This window comes from Tachysurus vachellii, chromosome 23 (assembly GCF_030014155.1).
Source record: "Tachysurus vachellii isolate PV-2020 chromosome 23, HZAU_Pvac_v1, whole genome shotgun sequence".
Classification (NCBI taxonomy): domain Eukaryota; kingdom Metazoa; phylum Chordata; class Actinopteri; order Siluriformes; family Bagridae; genus Tachysurus; species Tachysurus vachellii.
Genome location: NC_083482.1, coordinates 9689176 through 9709576, shown reverse-complemented (window position 1 = coordinate 9709576; position 20401 = coordinate 9689176). Strand labels below are relative to the sequence as shown.

The 20401-nt window shown below is 41.1% G+C and overlaps 1 protein-coding gene across 1 annotated transcript in view; it reads right to left on the bottom strand.

Annotated features, from left to right (window-relative positions):
* The window catches only part of si:ch211-186j3.6 (neural-cadherin), a 240406-nt gene that overhangs the window by 68639 nt on the left and 151366 nt on the right, over positions 1-20401 (bottom strand). Inside the window, exons 21-22 of the mRNA XM_060858990.1 lie at positions 16416-16642; positions 3997-4274 (exon numbers count right to left, since the gene is read on the bottom strand). Of these exons, the coding sequence (XP_060714973.1) occupies positions 3997-4274; positions 16416-16642 (505 nt within the window). The remainder of the gene's footprint in view (positions 1-3996; positions 4275-16415; positions 16643-20401) is intronic.

The window sequence follows — 20401 nt, the reverse complement described above, 5'->3', positions numbered from 1 at the left end:
TGAATTCATTTAATTAAGGCTGAATAAACTGTTCACATGTACTTGAATCACTTTGCTCTGTTTAAATATCAGAAGTTAAAAATTCTCAGTGAACATATATGCATCTGATTCACATCAGTACATCAAAACTTTCACTCAAATGCTCAATAAGACATGATCTCCACCAAACATCATGTAACCAATCCCACCTCTACCACTACACTATATTAAGATTGATGTCTAATGTATATTTATGCCTCTTGTTTTTAACATATTGTGTCATATTCATTTTTACATTTCGTGAATATAATTAAACTGACGATTCCCATCAAATAAGTTTTATTTCTCTTCTTCTCACAGTCAAGTCCCAATAAACTGCTGCATCAATGGGGTTATTTTCAGAATGTAGAAAGTCTCCGTAGTCTCTGTAGCCTAACAGAAAGGTCTCACCTTTGTTATCGATGGCTATTGTAGTAATGTGTGAGTGGACTATTCTGCAGGATTCCCATATCAAACATTCATAAAAAAAATCCTATCGAAGACTCATGTGGGGCAATTCCATTAGAAATCCATCAAATGCCTTTGAAACGAATTACAAGCCACCTGTTATCCCATTAGAACCCTTACTCTGTGATATTAAGACATTTTCAAAACACAAAATGCCATTACTAATCATTATAGCCCATTACAAAACCACCAGGAAACAATGAAGAGATGCATTTTCCACAATTTCTTGTATGAAAGAGCTATATAAACCAGTTAGATAGCACTTTCCATCTGAAAATTCATCTAGAATGACTGTAAATGATTTAGTCTTTTTCCTTTTTTCTTAATTGAGTTATTAGTCATTATTGGGCTGTAAATGTAGATACCTTTATATTGATGCTATAAAATATAACTGCCTATGATGAGGCATGGATGACATGTGTGTGTTTATGGAAGTGTTGATTGCCACCTGATACATTATGCAGCAATCAAATGCACGCATTTAATTTTAAACAAGCTCTTTGGAATACACTAGTTGATATTGATGATGTGTTTGTTGCTCTGCATTACTAATGACCCTACGGGATATTAATTATACTGCATTTGTAAACATGTCGCATTATTAGTGCAGAAACTTAGCTAATTTCCTCCTCTATATATTCATTCTATACTATGTACAACACCCAATGAAATACTAAAGCACATTAAAAGTGAAATCTCTCACATTCTCATATAGAGTTGCTTCCACATAATTGAAAGAGATCAATTACATCAGGAAGGAACAGGGCTCCCTTAGGCAATAAGTACAACCTGTTGCAAAATCTCACATCATTTCCCATAGAAACAGATTCCCAGAGTTGGTTTTAATGAGAAATTAAAGATGTGAACTATATTCTGTCTGCCAGCAATCCCCTGAGTGACAACGGAGATTTAGTTATTAACTAAACTTTCATACTAAAAATAATAATAAAAAAAAATCCAAATATAAATCCTCTCCCATCCATCACTGTTCCTCCCTCCCTTTCCCTTTGTATTGTTATTCTGTAAGGAAAATCGATAGTCGTGCAAGACCTTGGTAATTGAATTGAATAGCAAGCAGAAGAGAAGCTTGCCGCACCTCATATTTGCAAGAACTCTCAGTGGTGAGAGGATTAGCCTTACAAATATTAGAAGAGATCTATCTGGAAAGTTCACTTGAGCTTGAGTCATTTGGCATTCTCGAAGATGCCGTTGAGCATGAGAACGAGAGAGAAGGGAACAAGAGCTAACTCTTTCATGGTGTTTCATCACACTATTTCATCATACTTTACAGAGGCCCAACTTCTAATATGTTTGCTTTTAGCCTTTTGCTTAAGTAGTGTTAATTGACCATGAGCGCATAAGCACTGACCTAATAGAACAAAACTCTCCATCTTCAAAATAATGCATCTGAAATTATACTGCATTCAGTCAAAGACTCTGGTTAAAACTCGGTGAAAAATTCTGTTAATCTGGATTGCATACTAAGCTAGTGACCTAATGAGCTTCCAGATACTAGTAAGACACACACTCCGAATTCTAAAAATATGTTGTTGACTGTTTAACTTGATCTACACAGACGAGATTCAGAGATGAACATTTAAGAATAAAAAGCATGCAGTATGCAGTAACACTGATGAAAATCATAGCAAAGCTGTCGTTTAGCACATCATCCACTCAGATGTCTTATTAAACCTAATTATATATGTCTAATTATATATATATATAATTAAAACTGATTTGTTTTATTGAATATTACATGAAATTTGTTATCATATGTACATGTATAAAATATAATAATTACAAAAACAAAACAAAACAAAACAAAACAGACAAAAATAAATCGATGGTCTCAGCGAGTTGCACATTTCTGAAAGAAAGTAGTAGCTGTTCAGAGTGTGCATCTCTCTCTGGAGAATTGACCCAGACAGGCAAGGGCAAGAAAAGGATAACTGAAATATACAATATGCAATTTACAATATAAAATGGATAAGTAAAGACAGGGATATGAAATGAATGATCATGAACGTGACCATATATACTTATATTTGTATATCTTCTATCTTGTAGCTCTCTGACGTAAGGCATGGCTAGTCAGGTAAGAATGGCTACTTGGCTTAGTGATAATTGCTGATTGCCATTGTCAACGATGTGGGAATAAAAACAGACACAAATGCAGGATAGCGAAAATAAACTGAATTTATTGGCTAAATAAACACGAAACAGGGACAAAGATGCAGACGATACCAGACATGACATGATGACACATGGCGATAGGCAAAAAAAGTGCCAAAGGCAACGTGGCACGGCTAAATAGACATGACAATTAAACACATGAGGAACAGGTGTGCAGAGGCGGGGAGGAAGAAACAAGGGCGGGGCAGACATGTGAACATAGAACATAAACAAAAGACCGTGGCCAAAAGTCCGGGCTGAGTCCTGACAGCCACGTGTTTCAGCATCTCCTGCGGTTTGCAATCCAGATGATTGCATAGCCTGTTATTTTTTCCTATTTTAATATATCGCTTCAACATTAATTTAATTTTTTAATCTTACTATTTTACTTTCAGTGGACCTCAGTTTATGTCCCGAAGCATGCAACATGTCAGCTTTCAATCTGTACAGCAGTACGAAACTGTATGAATCATTCTAAATGACTCATGAATCTTTAAGAAAGTAATACTGGATGAATCAATCAAGCCATTTTTTGGGGGGGGGACTTCGCATCACTACAGTGCTCGTTACACCAACCTGTGTACCCTGTTATGGCCAGTAGTACTCTCTACACTTCCCAAAATATCATAGCAAAATCTAAAGCAAAAGCACCCAGTAAACTGTCATTTGCACCCAGTCGACTATTTTGGCACTGATGCCTAATTTCAAAATTCTAGTACAACAGTATAAAAAAAGGCATGGCTCTGTCTAAATAACACCAAAGCCAGTTAGTTAGCTTGCTTACTCATTTGATGGCTATGTAACGAGTTCATTTCAGGAAATAATTAAATACAATAACAAAGCTCACTAATTAGTACATCATAATCATAATAAGGTGCATCATAATCTAATTATGATATTTTACAAATTACCAGACAGTATGTTTGAAAAAAGGAAGGCAAAAATTTAATAAAAAGTGTATAAAAATGTTTGTTTGCTGGAGCATTGCCTTGTGCAGTTTTTCCCTCTTTTTTCCCCCTCTTTTTTGGGCTCTGCTTCTATATTCATAATCAAAACTTTTAACAAGTATGCTGTTGGTTGCTGCCCTGTTACAAATGAAATTTGATTACTGGCAACTTCTAAATCACCTGATGAAATTTCCCCAGATTCCCCAGAGCTCTACAAAATTGTAAAAACCATTCATTACTGTTTATTTTCCATGTTATTACCCCAAAAATACACTACAGTACATTTCATGAGGAAAATTTCCCATTGAATGTAATAAATGAGCCAGCCCTTATCGTTCTATGGCACACACACACACACACACACACACACACACCATGGACACGGTCTAACCTGTATCCGTTTTGTGTGTCCACGCACACTCCTCCGTTGTGGCAGGGGTTCCTGGGGTAGGTAGAGCAGCCCTGGTGCAGGTGTTCTCGGGCTGAACAGCTGCACACAGCTGTGGACTCCAGTGACACTGACACCAGAGCCATACTGTCTGAATCCACCACGGAGGGTCTCTCGCTCACACTTAGCCTGTTCATACAGCCTCCCCCTCCACTGCAGTCCACTGCCGCACACTCGTCCACATGCACCTGGGTAACATTCACCTGTAGAAATGACTGCAACTTGAGACAGAAAGAGTGGGGAGAGAAAAATGTATAGAGAGTTTGAGAGTAGGGTATTAAAGAGAGCATGAATAAAAAATAATGAAAAGGAGATTCTTTTAATCAATGTTATGCTTTGATCACAGACCTGGAACAGATAAGAAATAAGAAAAGAAATTGAAAGAGGTCCTATGCTCCAGGATTACCATAAAGAGCAGCAAACAATAGTCACAAACCTATGTAAAAAAAAAAACACACAGACAAAAAAAAAAAAAAAAAAAAGAGTGAAAGAGAACAAAAGGAAAGGACTTCACAGTCCTCTCAGGTAAAACTCATACTACAGTAAACACACTCATCAGCACACTCCGTTTCATCTCCTGCCACTGTGGCCACTTGAGGGTTTATCCCATCCTGCACTTTTTCTGAAAGCACATAAACAGCAAGAGCTTAACCTGTGCTCTGTGCTTCAACAGCAATTTTTTTAGCAGCTTGCTACAGAGTGTGTATTGTCCTGTGATTGAATGGCTCTCCTCTAGCCAGAGTGGATAGGTATGGATAAGTGTAGTCATAGAGGCCAAAGGATATACAAGGAAGAGAGCGTGAGAGATGAGACTGTGCCTTAGCTCTGAATGCAACTGGATATGTAGCTCCTCTCTGCTTGTAAGAAGAAATCCATTTGCTTTAATGATATTTGGAGAAGCAGTGACAGGTCGAGCTAACGTCATGGTGCAGCTGCTGAGAGGACCTGCTAGATTAGTGCTCAAATGGCTGATTAATGATAGTGGCCTGCTCCGTTGTGGCACAGAATCTAGGCATTGAGGCACCATGAAGAACAAGCCTCGTCTATGTTTGTTTTCAAGTTTTTAACTTTGCTCTGTTTACTTACTTTGATCTACATGTTTCGTCCTGGCCCTAGTCACTGCTGTTTGCAAATCACCTGAACCTTGCCTCGTCCTTTGTTTTTGCCTACGCTGGTTCTCTGACCCAACAGCTTGTTGATCGCTCAAGCATTGTTTTTTGACCTTGCCTTTGCCTGATGTTTTGGAACTGTTCATTACTCTCAGTAAAAGAGCATTTAGCAGCATGTCCTCATATCGAGTAGTGATATAGGTAGTAGTAGTAGTAGTAGTAGTAGTAGTAGTAGTAGTAGAAGTGGTAATAGTAGTAGTAGTAGTAGTAGTAGTAGTAGTAGTAGTAGAAGTGGTAGTAGTAGTAGTAGTAGTAGTAGTAGTAGAAGTAGTAGTAGTAGTAGAAGTGGTAATAGTAGTAGTAGTAGTAGTAGTAGTAGTAGTAGTGGTAGTAGTGGTAGTAGTAGTAGTAGTAGTAGTAATATTAAGAGACAACACTTGAATCATTAACTCTTTTTTTTTTTTCCATAACTGACCATAACACAAATATTTGCCTAAATTTATAGAGCAAAAGTGAACAACATATCCCTCATTGGTTTTTGTACTTTGTACCTAATTTTGAGTTGAATGTTCAGGCTCTTAAATCTTTAAGCCTTGGTTCACTAAATCTCTCACTCACTCACTCATTTTCTACCACTTATCCGAACTACCTCGGGTCATCTCATCCGTCAGTGAGCATCAAGGCAGGATACATCCTGGACGGAGTGCCAACCCATCGCAGGGCACACACACACTCTCATTCACTCACTCAATCACACACTACAGACAATTTTCCAGAGATGCCAATCAACCTACCATGCATGTCTTTGGACCGGGGGAGGAAACCGGAGTACCCGGAGGAAACCCCCGAGGCACGGGGAGAACATGCAAACTCCACACACACAAGGCGGAGGCGGGAATACTGTAAAAACCCCAACCCTGGAGGTGTGAGGCAAATGTGCTAACCACTAAGCCACCGTGCCCCCCTGGTTCACTAAATCATGGTTATTAAATTACTCTTGTCCATCCATCCATCCATTTTCTACCGCTTATCCGGGGCCGGGTCACGGGGGCAGCAGTCTAAGCAGGGACGCCCAGACTTCCTTCTCCCCAGACACTTCCTCCAGCTCTTCCGGGGGAATACCGAGGCGTTCCCAGGCCAGCCGAGAGACATAGTCCCTCCAGCGTGTCCTAGGTCTTCCCCGGGGCCTCCTCCCGGTTGGACATGCCCGGAACACCTCCCCAGGGAGGCGTCCAGGAGGCATCCGAAACAGATGCCCGAGCCACCTTAGCTGACTCCTCTCGATGTGGAGGAGCAGCGGCTCTACTCTGAGCTCCTCCCGGGTGACCGAGCTCCTCACCTTGTCTCTAAGGGAGCGCCCAGCCACCCTGAGGAGGAAACTCATTTCAGCCGCCTGTATCCGGGATCTTGTCCTTTCGGTCATGACCCAAAGCTCATGACCATAGGTGAGGGTAGGAACGTAGATCGACTGGTAAATAGAGAGCTTCGCCTTGCGGCTCAGCTCTTTCTTCACCACAACAGACCGGTACATCGACCGCATCACTGCAGAAGATGCACCGATCCGCCTGTCGATCTCCCGCTCCATCCTTCCCTCACTCGTGAACAAGACCCCAAGATACTTAAACTCCTCCACCTGAGGCAGGAGCTCCCCACCAACCTGAAGGGGGCAAGCCACCCTTTTCCGGTTGAGAACCATGGCCTCGGACTTGGAGGTGCTGATTCTCATCCCCGCCGCTTCACACTCGGCTGCAAACCGTCCCAGTGCACGCTGAAGGTCCTGATTTGAGGAAGCCAACAGGACAACATCATCTACAAAAAGCATAGACGAAATCCTGTGGTCCCCAAACCGGACTCCCTCCGGCCCCCGACTGCGCCTAGAAATCCTGTCCATATAGATAATGAACAGGACCGGTGACAAAGGGCAGCCCTGCCGGAGTCCAACATGCACCGGGAACAAGTCTGACTTACTGCCGGCAATGCGAACCAAACTCCTGCTCCGGTCATATAGGGACCAAACAGCCCTTAGCAGAGGGCCCCGGACCCCATACTCCCAGAGCACCCCCCACAGGTCACCACGAGGGACACAGTCGAATGCCTTCTCCAGATCCACAAAGCACATGTGGACTGGTTGGGCAAACTCCCATGAACCCTCCAGCAACCTGGCGAGGGTATAGAGATGGTCCAGTGTTCCACGACCGGGACGAAACCCGCATTGTTCCTCCTGAGTCCGAGGTTCGACTATCGGCCGAATTCTCCTCTCCAGTACCCTGGCATAGACTTTTCCGGGGAGGCTGAGTAGTGTGATCCCCCTGTAGTTGGAACACACCCTCCGGTCCCCCTTCTTAAACAGAGGGACCACCAGTCTGCCAGTCCAGACGCACTGTCCCCAGCCTCCATGCGACGTTGCAGAGGCGTGTCAACCAAGACAGCCCCACAACATCCAGAGACTTGAGGTACTCAGGGCGGATCTCATCCACCCCCGGTGCCTTGCCACTGAGGAGCTTCTCAACTACCTCAGTGACCTCAGCTTGGGGGATCGACGAGTCCACAACTGAGCCCTCGGACTCTGCTTCCTCAATGGAAGACATGTCGGTGGGGTTGAGGAGAACCTCGAAGTACTCCTTCCACCGTCCGAGGATGTCCCCAGTCGAAGTCAGCAGATTCCCACTCCCACTGTAAACAGCGTGAGCAGGGCACTGCTTCCCCCTCCTGAGGCGCCGGACGGTTTACCAGAATTTCTTCGAGGCCAACCGATAGTCCTTCTCCATGGCCTCACCAAACTCCTCCCAGACCCGAGTTTTTGCCTCCGCAACCACCCAGGCTGAAGCTCGCTTAGCCCTCCGGTACCTATCAGCTGCCTCCGGAGTCCCCCGAGCCAACCAGGCTCGATAGGACTCCTTCTTCAGCTTGACGGCATCCCTTACTTCCGGGGTCCACCACCGGGTTCGGGGATTGCCGCCACGACAGGCACCGGAGACCTTACGGCCACAGCTCCGAGTGGCTGCATCGACAATGGAGGTGGAGAACATGGTCCACTCGGACTCAATGTCTCCAACCTCCCTCGGGATCTGGTTGAAGCTCTGCCGGAGGTGGGAGTTGAAGTTCTCTCTGACTGGAGACTCTGTCAAACTTTCCCAGCAGACCCTCACAGTACGTTTGGGTCTGCCAAGTCTGTCCAACTTCCTCCCCCGCCATCGGATCCAACTCACCACCAGGTGGTGATCAGTTGACAGCTCCGCCCCTCTCTTCACCCGAGTGTCCAAGACATACGGCCGGAGGTCAGATAAAACAACCACAAAGTCGATCATCAACCTCCGACCTAGGGTGTCCTGGTACCATGTGTACTGATGGACACCCTTATGCTTGAACATGGTGTTCGTTATGGACAAACTGTGACTAGCACAGAAGTCCAATAACAGAACACCACTCGGGTTCAGGTCGGGGGGGCCGTTCCTCCCAATCACGCCCCTCCAGGTGTCACTGTCGCTGCCCACATGAGCGTTGAAGTCCCCCAGTAGAACGATGGAGTCCCCGGTTGGAGCACTTTCCAGCACCCCTTCTAGAGACGCCAAGAAGGTCGGGTACTCTACACTGCCATTTGGCCCGTAAGCACAAATAACAGTGAGAGACCTATCCCCGACCCGCAGGTGCAGGGAAACGACCCTCTCGTTCACCGGGGTGAACTCCAACACATGGTTGCTGAGCTGGGGGGCTATGAGCAAGCCCACACCAGCCCGCCGCCTCTCACCGCGGGCAACTCCAGAGTAGTAGAGAGTCCAGCCTCTCTCAAGGAGTTGGGTTCCAGAGCCCAAGCTGTGAGTGGAGGCGAGCCCAACTATCTCTAGTCGGTATCTCTCAACCTCCCGCACCAGCTCAGGCTCCTTTCCCCCCAGCGAGGTGACATTCCATGTCCCTAGAGCCAGATTCCGTGTCCGGGGATTGGGTCGCCGAGGCCCCCGCCTTCGTCTGCCACCCAATCCACATTGCACCAGCCCCTTACGGTCCCTCCTGCAGGTGGTGGGCCCACAGGAGATTGGCCCCAAATTACTCTTGTGAATAATGTAAACCTGGTCAATATGACCATATTATCACAGAAAGCATAGATGATTAATATATAATGCATTAGCACCACAAGCTAATGCATCATAGCAAGCTAATGGGATATTTCAAAGAAAATTTCCTTTTTAAACAAGATGTTTAGATGTAAGAATTGACTTAATTTGTACCCTCACTTGTGTGATTTTATCCTTTTAGTGTAGTGTATTGTATAATGAACATTTTATATAAATAATAAAATAAAGGGAGAACATGTAAAACGCTTACTTGGACAGTAATTCTAGGCTTAGGATCAATCTCTGAGGTTGGGGGCTGAAGATACTGTATCTGTATTTGTTAACAATATGTGTTGTTACTTTTTGCTAAAATATGAATATGAATACTTCAATAAATCCAAGCACAGAAAACAACAAAGGGTCTCAATGTCACTATGTTTATAGTAGCACGTGTCCTACGGTATCACAGCACTGTTGAATTCTTGAATCTGATTGGTGCTTTTTCTAATATGTCATCAGCACATATGTTATCAAATTGACAGTGGTACATCATCTTACATGACGATTATTTTCCTAGCACATTGTGTCCTGTAATGTTTTATTCAGTACTTAATAAATCCTCTTGTCTAATTTGCAATTGATCTGACCCCTGTATCGAAAGCGATGAGTCTAACATTCCTCACACAGACAGTGAAGGTTAAAATGTTCAATAACACCACTGGCTAAACTCCCAGTGCTCTCTAGCTGTCGCTCTACCATTCTCCAGGGACCTGGAGGCTTTTCTATTTACCATACAACGTGTGACCAGCATAGGGCACACAGGCCTCTAACTGCCACTTTCATGTGCTAATGCTTGGTAAGAAGGTGATTTGCATGCATTACCTGTGAGGTTAACCACCAAAAAAGAGGTCTCATTTCATCACAGCTCAGAGACATCCGATCAGCCCTGGCTTCATATCACCAGACTAGACGGAGTAACAGAAGCCCACACATGGGAGCCGGGGATCTGCACACAGCCCGTAGCTACTTGACGGAAAATCTAATCATGCTAGCTGGCTCTTGCTCATCTTTCTCTCTCTCTCTCTCTCTCTCTTTCTCTCTCTCTATTGCTGTCTCTCTCGATCCTCCAGGCTGTCTCCAAATGGTTGTATTTGTAGTGCAAGTCCGGTTCTTTTTCAGAGTTAATTTCCAAAAACCTCCTTGAAAACCCAGAGGAATTGGACCTACAATTCCCACAAGGACGGCAGTCTACAGGGGCATCCTTGGCATTCTGGGGATTGTTCAGAAAGCAGATAATGCACAAAAATAATAATAATAATAAAAGTAATAATAAAAAAATAAAAAAAAATCAATCAAACCAACAGACATACAAACAAAGACAGTGGACAAGGTTTTACTTTTTATAAAGTGAAATATTTGGATTGAGTCTAGTTGTACACTGCCCATGTTGCTTGTACAGGGGCTTGTATTGATACAAACTATTTTTTATTTATTTATTTATTGGTTGTTTGTTGATCCACATATCCAGAACACGTTTCTGGCAGTACTAAAGCCTTCATTTGGCTCAGTTTAGCAACCTGATCAACAAAAAAAATTCCAACTGCAATCCAAAGCATTCATGCATTTGGAATGATAGAGCGTGGAATTGCTTTCTCATTGTAATCAAGCCATAGTAGAATTTACTTGCAACTGGACTGCAACCACATGGCATAGATGTGCTCATCTGAGTAAGAATGGTGTTTATTGCTGACCAACCAAAATGCACCATAGCGGAAACACAACAAGGTTTTTATTCAAAAATGAAAGCACCATAAATGAAAGTAGGTTCTTCACGTTTCATCTGGTTTCGCTTTATATATCTGAAAGTGCTGGGTATTTTTGGGGCAATTGTGTTCTGGTAAAGGAACTTCTCATGGACATGAAAATTACTCATAGAAAAGCAGTCTGAGAAAGAGAGTTAAAGAGAGAGAGGGAGAGAGAGAGAGAGAGAGAGAGAGAGAGAGAGATGCACAACTATACCCTGCCAGGGACTCGAAGATGAGAACAACATATTCTCAGCACCAAATTACACACACCGCTGTGCTTTTCTCTCTGACGTTACTGCTTGCATGCTCTTTCTGAACTTCTCATAATGAGCAACAGGTGTGACATTCAGCATGACAATCCTTATAATCACAACAACTGCTCAGGTCCTCAAAGCATGCATCTTGAAAAACAACAACAACAACAACAACAACAACAATGAAATAGCACGTATTTGTGAGAGCTTGGCCCCATCTTTCAAATCAGCCTAAACAAAAAGGGTCAATGTAAAATACTCCAATTATTCATTTGGCACATAATTACTGCAGCTGGTAACGTTCTGTGTAGCTTCTGAAAATCTAAGCCCTGAAATCTTACGAGCTGCAACGCTGTTATGCACACATGCAAATGCTAAAATCTGTTTTGTCTGAGAAAAAAAAACATGTTTTGCACCCCATTTCATGCTCCAGCGCCTGCGTGCAACAGATAAAAAGCTTCTCCCTGTAATGAGCAACTTGTGTTCTCAAGCTTTCTCAAATCACGTCTTCACACACTTTTAATGCAGGTAGTGTGTTCACCCTGGGAAATTCAACAAGATGTAGTGTTAGTTACATTTAAAATTAGCTATGCCTTTAGGGGCAGCAGCAACTGTAATTACATTTATTTATATAATAGGTGTAGGGACAAAAAACTGCTCCTTACTGATTGGAATTTACACACCTTCAGAGCCCTATTTCAAATTTCTGCACAAATTTGCAGACTTCCTGTAAAATCTTGAAAACATGACGATAATTTATATATCACAAATATAGAAAAGACAGATACTTATATAGATCCCTACCTAATTTCACCTGAACTGCATTTTAGCCATAATATACACTACTGTACAAATGTATTAGACACATGCATATAAGTGCTAATCAACCTTTTATAGTTTTCTTTAAAAGTATTGCTAATACTATTAATATAAATATAGTATTGATAATTAACAGAATTAAAAGAACACTATGAAGAGCTGTATTCTGTAAAAACTAAACAGAATCAATATGCAATACGATAATCTTTTCCTTTTTTTAAAAAAAGTTATATAAACTGTCGCATAATAGCCTAATATGTTAAGCATAACATGTATTTAATGACAGACAAACAATGCTCTGTGACAAGGTTCTCTAACACCTACAGTTTCTTTTTGTACTGATGCAATAATAAACGTACTAATAATTGTACTAAAAATGCATTATTATTTTTTAATTTTTGCACAGTACTAAATGTAATTCACCTTACTACAGCATTAAAATCCAGCTCATGGCAATTCAGCTTTAATAAGAATCTCCCAGATTTATTAGTTTATTTACTCTTACACCTAATTCGATTCAATTCAATTCAATTCAATTCATGATATACTACAACATACGCTTTATGACATAATGTGTTTCTTAGAAGAAAAATAATCAGGGAGGAAAACTTACAACTCTGTTTTTGTTCCTAAAATAGATTTTAAACCTACACTGGTCTCATTACCTGTATCATTACTGGGGAGCCTGGAGCCTAGCCCAGGGGAGAAGAAGCACAAAGTAGGGGACACCCTGAATGGGGTGCTAACCCACTGCACAATTACACACAAACTCAGCAATTTAGAGATGCCATGTAGCCTACAATGACATGTACTAGAACTGGAGGAGGAAAGCAGAAAGCAAAGCTTTTGGAGAACATGCACAGAACACCGCACACACACACACACACACACACACACACACACACACACACACACACACACAGACACACACATTGCAGTAGTTAGGTATTGAAGCCTAATCCCCAAAGTTTATTTCTATATTGAAGCACAAAACTCAACAGTATGTAACTGTTCATCACTAAATTGAAAACTTAAATAAATTTAAAGTCTGCATTTTGTTTTCTTAATTTTTTTCACGTCTATAATAATGTAAGACTTTTCACTGGGAAATGAAGGATGGCTCCTAGGAATTACTGACAACCCTAACCTTAAGTCTCGGAGATTTTATATGATTATAATCATTTACCCCAATCCAATGTACTGAGTTAATTTTTACTAATTTAATTAAGGTTTAGTTAGGGTAAAAGAACAGCTCTTGTCAAACCCAAATCTTAGTCCAACTATTCATTTTTAATGATTGAGACTTCTCTGTACATCCAAAAATAAAGTTTGGTGAACCACAAGGCTCTGCTTTAGGACCATCTTTACATGTGTGACAGTTATTTATAAACATTGCATTATCTTGATGATGCACAGCTTAATGCTTCAGCAAAGCCTGATAATGGACCTCAAATTGAGAGACATATACAGAATATTACCAATGGATGCCAACTAACCTCTTCCTACTTAATCCCAACAATTTCTACTACACTAGGGCCTGAGTGACATCTAATAATACCTGAGGAGACAATTGTACTACTATGTTCCATCATATCTGGTTAGATCAAAAGCTGCAGGTTCTTTTATATTACCCAGAATAATAAAAATTACAGTACAGGTTGAGCTTTTTTCCTTCAAAACCCCAGGCTATGGAATAGTCTTTCTGTCTCCCATGTTGAGGACTTAGACTCATTCTCATCTCTAAGTGTAAATTGCAATCCATGCTGTGTTTAATCAGGATTGTTATTTCTTTTGATGGTAGAGCAGCATTACAACATTGTTCTATAGTGCTTTTATCCAGGTATTACCCTCATGACCTATGATTACAATGCACGCCATTTAAACCACAGTAGGATAAGAGCATAACTAATGATCTCTATATGTAGAGCTGTATGTAAGATCCTGACACACTTCTACTCATATCGTCCACAGAACATGCATGATTCATCCTGATGAATCATGCAGGTAACCTCAGAACTCATGCTCTGTTCCTCTACCTTCTTCATCTGGAATGTTGTGCGTTTGTGATTCAACATCTGCTGCTATGGCTGGTTCGGCTTCTATAACCTAGGCTTCCTGAAAGCACTTAATACCTCAGACTCACCTTCCTAATTTATTAACCTAACCTTGCTTGGAGAGCAGCACAATTTTAGAGTCATTAAGATTATCCTATGTTCATCCCACAACTATGAATAATATGATTACACCATATATGCATTCCATATTCTTTCAACACCATTATGCCCTTTGCATCTCTGATAAAATATTATTACAAAAAAGTATGGGGTCTTTTTTTCAGTGTGGTTCATTTCTAAGATTTTTCCTAATCTCAGGCTGGCAACTGTATCTAAGGTTAGATCCAGGATTTCAGTAAGGCTGCATTTTGTTCAACCTTCACTAAAGTTCAGTTCAATGTCCTGTAAACATGTAAAATCTGTATTTTAAATGAGCCAGTTAGCTTAATCTGTACATTACGTCTGACTGAATTGTGTGAGGTTACATGATGTGTTTTGTGACAGAGCATTAAATAGTTTCTGAATGTGTATTTACTTGCCATTTACATTAACCCACATGTTGTAGAGGTGCACATCGTCACAATGTTATGAAATGTCCTGCAACAAGCAGCTTGCACTATCAATTCTCCATTAGAGACTGCTCTATATTACCACTTCCCCGAATCATACATCCTGCAGCTTTTAAGCTGAATGAATACAGGAAGAACTCCTGAGGAACTTTAGGATGGAAGGGTTTTTTTCCTCATCTTCTGAAATGTCAGTATGTGTGTGCACTGTCACTGATAATCGCAAAGGTATTCTGAACATAACTGTCCATGGGGATGGTAGGTAAAGGGAGCATGATAGAAGGATGAACCCCTGGGATTTGAGTGACATGCCCCTCGAAATGCTTCCTTTATCCCAGCAGGCCACAGGAGAATCATGGGATGTTCAAATCTGAGCATGTTCGGGGAGAAGAAAGATTGAGGAAGCTAAAATCTCAGAGCTCATGGAAGAGGATTAGTCAACACTGGAAAGTGAGACATACGGGGGGGAGGGAGTCTCCATTTTGTCATCCACCCTGAGCTTATCTGACATACAGACAGCCATCATGGTCGCCAAAAATAAAGCAATTACTTGGGAGGTTTAAATCTTCGCATGAAAAAACATTCCCTTGAATCGTTTTTTTTCCCATTTATATCTGGTATAAAGTCAATGCAGCACTCACATAGAAATGACTTTTCACTATTCTAAAGAAAATCTATAGGCTCCATTTCCATAGTATTTTCAATAAATTGAGGAAGAACAAAGTAGGCATTACATATTAATCAGGTGCTTCTAGTAAATATTCAGTATCTTCCTAAACTTTTTTTGGCTCTGAATAATGAAAGCAAGAACCAGCAGAGGCAAGAGAATATGGGATCAAAACAAGTCAGAAAAAAAAGAAAGTGGGTCTTTTGTGTAGTATTTCCTGTAATTAGAATGCCAAACACTGCTAACCCTAGGTCTCCTCTTCATCTGTGCTGACCCTTCTTTCTATTCCTTCTTGCTCATCTCTATAGCTCTCTCCCATCTTTATACTTCCTCTCTCATTCTGATCAACGTCTGTCCTCTGAGGAAGAGCGCATTCAAATAAATTGCTGTAGGCTGCACGAAAATCACACCTGAAGTCTTCCTCTGCTTCTCTGTGGTTAAACCGTTTTATAGTTGCAGAAGAGAGGCAGGATAGCAGCACAATTCACTGAAAAGAACTGGTAGCCTATGGCAGAATGATCCCAAAAGGGCTTTTAATCTAAGTAATTAAGCTGAAGTAAAGAACATGTCTCAAGCCTTTTCAAGCATGCTTGAGGGAACGTTGCTCATCTTATAGCCCCACATCTACAGGCAACTGGAAGAGCAATCATGCCAAGCTTAAGTAATTGAGACAGCAGTTCTAACTGTTGTACTTCTGTTGTGTGCCAGGTCATATATTTATAGCAATCTCACAGACAAAGCTAGCATACAGCTTGCTGATGGCAACAAGAAGTAATTATCATGTAAACAGAGCTTACAAAAGAATAACAAACTACAACACTGATAAGCAGACACAGAACAATTATTTCAAAACTTCTAATCCTGACCTGGAAGCTGCATATAAAAGGAAAAAAAAAACCCAAATCCTCCCATTGTTTATTGCACTGTGAGTTGCGAGTCCAGGATAATAAAAGGCATTCCACACGGAGAGATATTGAAGCTTACCCCTCTGTATATCTGTATGTAATTGTACATGAAACCAGGACAGAAACCTTACCTTCTGTTTATGAGCAGCAAGATATCCATGCAGTCTCTCGGCACGCTGGAAAGGAGTACCAAGCACTGAGAATCGCACATCCAGGGTTCTGTCTCGCACTTCTATAAGGCTGAAAATATTAACATCCTCTGTGCCAACAGACAACATCTCCGACAGGAAGTCTCCCAACAACTCATATCTGCTCCGTAGACCCCCTCGCTGTTCCATGAACTCTTTTGCGGTGATGTCTGTGGAACAGAACACACACAGAAAAGAACAGTCTTGTTGATTTTTATTCCTGACAATTAGACCATCCTGAGTGCTGGGCAATGTAGCTGAAATATGGCTGTAGAATGATGACAAACTATCTAGAAACTTAATTGCAACTCACTCCTCTGGTCTGAGTAGGTCCATGTTCATCCAGAGACTGAAATGTTACACAGGGATTGCATATGGCTGACTGCCTTTGGGCCAATTTTAGCTCAAGTTTGAAAGAACTAAAGCCTGAACTAACCTACTGTGTATATCAGTTTGTATGGTATAAATAAGCACGAGAGACACGAGTAACTGCATGAAAGGAAGCCTGAACGGTGCTGGCTTTCAATGCATGTATAATAATTCTATACACTGAGTGTGCTATAAAGCTTAACAAGAATGGTTTCATATATGCAATGGCAAATTGTAGAAAATTTATTTTAGCTCTCAAGATCCTAAGCAGCCATCAACTGAACTGAGTGCTGTTTGGACACACACAATTGAAAAAAAAAAAAATCAAATTAAAGCTCAATGTCATGTTTTATCCAAAGGAGGACCAGTAGAGGTCAGAAACCGAGGCATCCGCCGAATAGCACTCATAAAAAATGCATTCGCACGTTTTGCCCTCCTCAACATGTTCGTCTATCATTAAGTGAAGTCAGCGCCCGGCGATCGCTGCACTTCCAAATTGAAGCTGACAGGCTGCATCCGATAATGCAGGCTTGTGCAAACACAGCGTTCGCTGTCAACATAGGGGTGGCTTACTTTTTCAGTCTATGGTCTCACCTTTGTTGGCATGGATTGAAAGGCACAACATTATGGACAAACAGCCTAAATGGTCTGCTCTACAGGCTTCACAAATAAACTTCAAGTTCCCAGCTTATATCTATTGATTTACTGGCCCAAGCATTCACCAAGATGAGCTGCCAAAGCATACTCTGACTTTCCACTAGCATTCTGTAATTGGGATGTCTTTCTTTTTTGTGTGGCTTTAGGAAGCTGGTGACCTGCTTCTCCAGAGGAGGCGTTAGTGTGTTAGTCCATGTATCACTCAGAACATCTTCTGGCAGGGTAAAGCTTCCTTAGGGCTATTTTTAGAGAGTAACAGGGTTCTCCTGGGACGCCTATTGATGATTTGGAGCACATAGGCAGGGGAGAACATGTTGAGAGAATTTTGGGGAGATTCAGAGCTTTAATGAGATCAGGATATTGTCAGCTCCACTCAAACAGGCTTGTGCATACTGTGCAGGCTTATACTGTATATACAATATCCTGTATACTGCCACAGAGCACTAGACAAGATTTTGTAAGTCTTTCATATAAAAAAATAATTGTATAATTCCATCTAAGAGCATTGGTTCCATTTGGGAATTTGTCTTTTGTTTGCATCTCAGTTGGGGTCTTTGTGTACGTACTGGAGTATGAGTCATGACAAGTTTGCAGGTGGGTGTATAAGTGTAAGTGAATGAGTGCAAGAGAGAATGAGTGCCAGCATGCTTTCACAGTTTTCACAGCTTTAAAGTCCTCCTCTGACAGCTGGCTTAAACAGTGTGTGCATCAGAACAGCACAGTGAAGGTTGTTTGAGCCTGAAGAGTGTCACACAGAGACCTGCAAACACACAGAGACCGGCAAAAATGGCACACCTTCTGCTCCCATCGCAAGTGCTACTGGGACTGATATCCAGGGATGACCAAACAGTACCTCCACTGATTCCATGGCTCTGAGCATGTTCAGAATGCCATAAGCATACATTGATTCTACTATTCTACAATGTTGAAATGTTCTACATATTACAAATGTTGAAACGATGTTGCTGGTGTAGCAGGTAGTATTGTCTCCTTTTTGGCTTCAGGGTCTGTGGCTGGATCTGGATTTCAGGTCACTGTTAGCATAGACTTTCTGTAAATGTGTCCATTGGTTTCTATGGTGAAAGGAGGTTAAGTGACAACAATTGTGCCATGCGATGGATTGGAATCCCATCGGAAGTGGATTGCTGCGCGTGAATCCCAGTCATAGTCTCCGGATTGTGACACTTAACAGGATAAAGTTTAATTAAAGTTAATGTTTACAGCCATGAAAAATCTCCAAGATTTTTCTCCAAGTCTTGAGTTAATCAGCTGTTGATGGTGTGCACGATATAACCGTTCCTTTCTTCATACAAGGACGTACTAACTCATGAATTCACTAATATACAACCATCCTGTGTCTGTTTAGTTTTGTAAATAGGTTTTAATTTATTCCTCTTTCCCAGTGCCCATGACCTCAAACCATAGACAAAGCACAAAAATAAATTTCGTTAACATCAAATATGTCCATACTAGCAGAGGCATTGCTTCAGAATTGGTCATTTAAAAAATAAATAAATAAATAAATGAATAAATGAATAAATAAATAAATACACCCACATTAAGAACTCATGAGTAATATTAGTCATATAAGTCATACAGTATATATTCATTTGCACTCTATATTTATGAATCTATTCTATATCTTTCGAGGAATCAGAGATGGATACAAAGAACATTTCTATGTGTACAACACAAGTACATGGAAGAACCATGTGGATCTATGACACAATATGTTTTTAGGAGCCATCAGATATGTCAAGAGAAAAGGACACACAGGGACATCCTCAGAGGAAAGAATTTAGCATTAAATATGATTTAAGAGGAGTTCAAGCTACGGTGAGCTGGAGGACAGTGATGATTAAGTGTCCATTAATGAGACCTTGAGATGGAGCAGGGATTGGTGCACTAATCACACTTAATAACTGCAGATATTTTTCCCAAATTCTCTTTTTATCGATCCCAAAACTATACCTTAACACACAATTCTTGACAAAAGTGGAGGATGAAAATAGATGAGACATTCTAAATATTTTCAGGATGAAAATAGATGAGACATTCTAAATGTTTTTTTTTTTCATGTCTCAGGTGTACGTGTTTGAATTTTCTCATCTTTATGCTTGTGTTCCACACATTTTACCTTTCAGTCATGTTTACCTGCAAATTTGACAAAAAAGACAATAAAATAAGCTTTAATCTTCAGAAAGCAGAAAGATTCTAAAAAAAAAATTTAGCTTTGCTAAAGTCAATATTTGCTGCAGTCAATATTTGTTTTTTAAATGGGATTTCAAATGCCAAGGACGCTGGAATTAACAGTATGAAGAGAATAGAAACCTTTGTCACATACACATCATAACACAGTAAAATTCTTTCGTTGCATGTCCAACTTCTTTTACAATTCCAACCTTTGAAGATGGGGTCAACAGTGGCAGCTTGGCAGCGCTGGGGCTTGAACCCCAATCCTCCAGTCAACACCCCAGAGCCATAACCACTTGAGCCACCACCACCCACCTTTCGATCCATTAGGTCATCCCATTACTCTGAAAGCTGGGCTTCACTGTGTGTTTGGTTAGGATTTGTTAAGACATGGCAAGTGGCAGATTACATAATATTTACCTGTAAATGTGAAAGGCTCTAGTAGGGCTGCTGTCTGAGAATGAAGTTTATATGTTTATCATATATTTATGGACTAAGGTAAATACACACACATACACACACACACACACACACACATATGTAATATTCATACATTCAGAATAGCTGATGCCCATCATAAAAAAAAAAAAAAGATATAAAGAGAGTTTATATAAACTTATAAAAAAATAGCATGTTTTGTTTTCAAAATATTTGTGCCAATAATAATGAATGGTTTACACTAAATAAAAGGACATCCTTGGAATAAACTT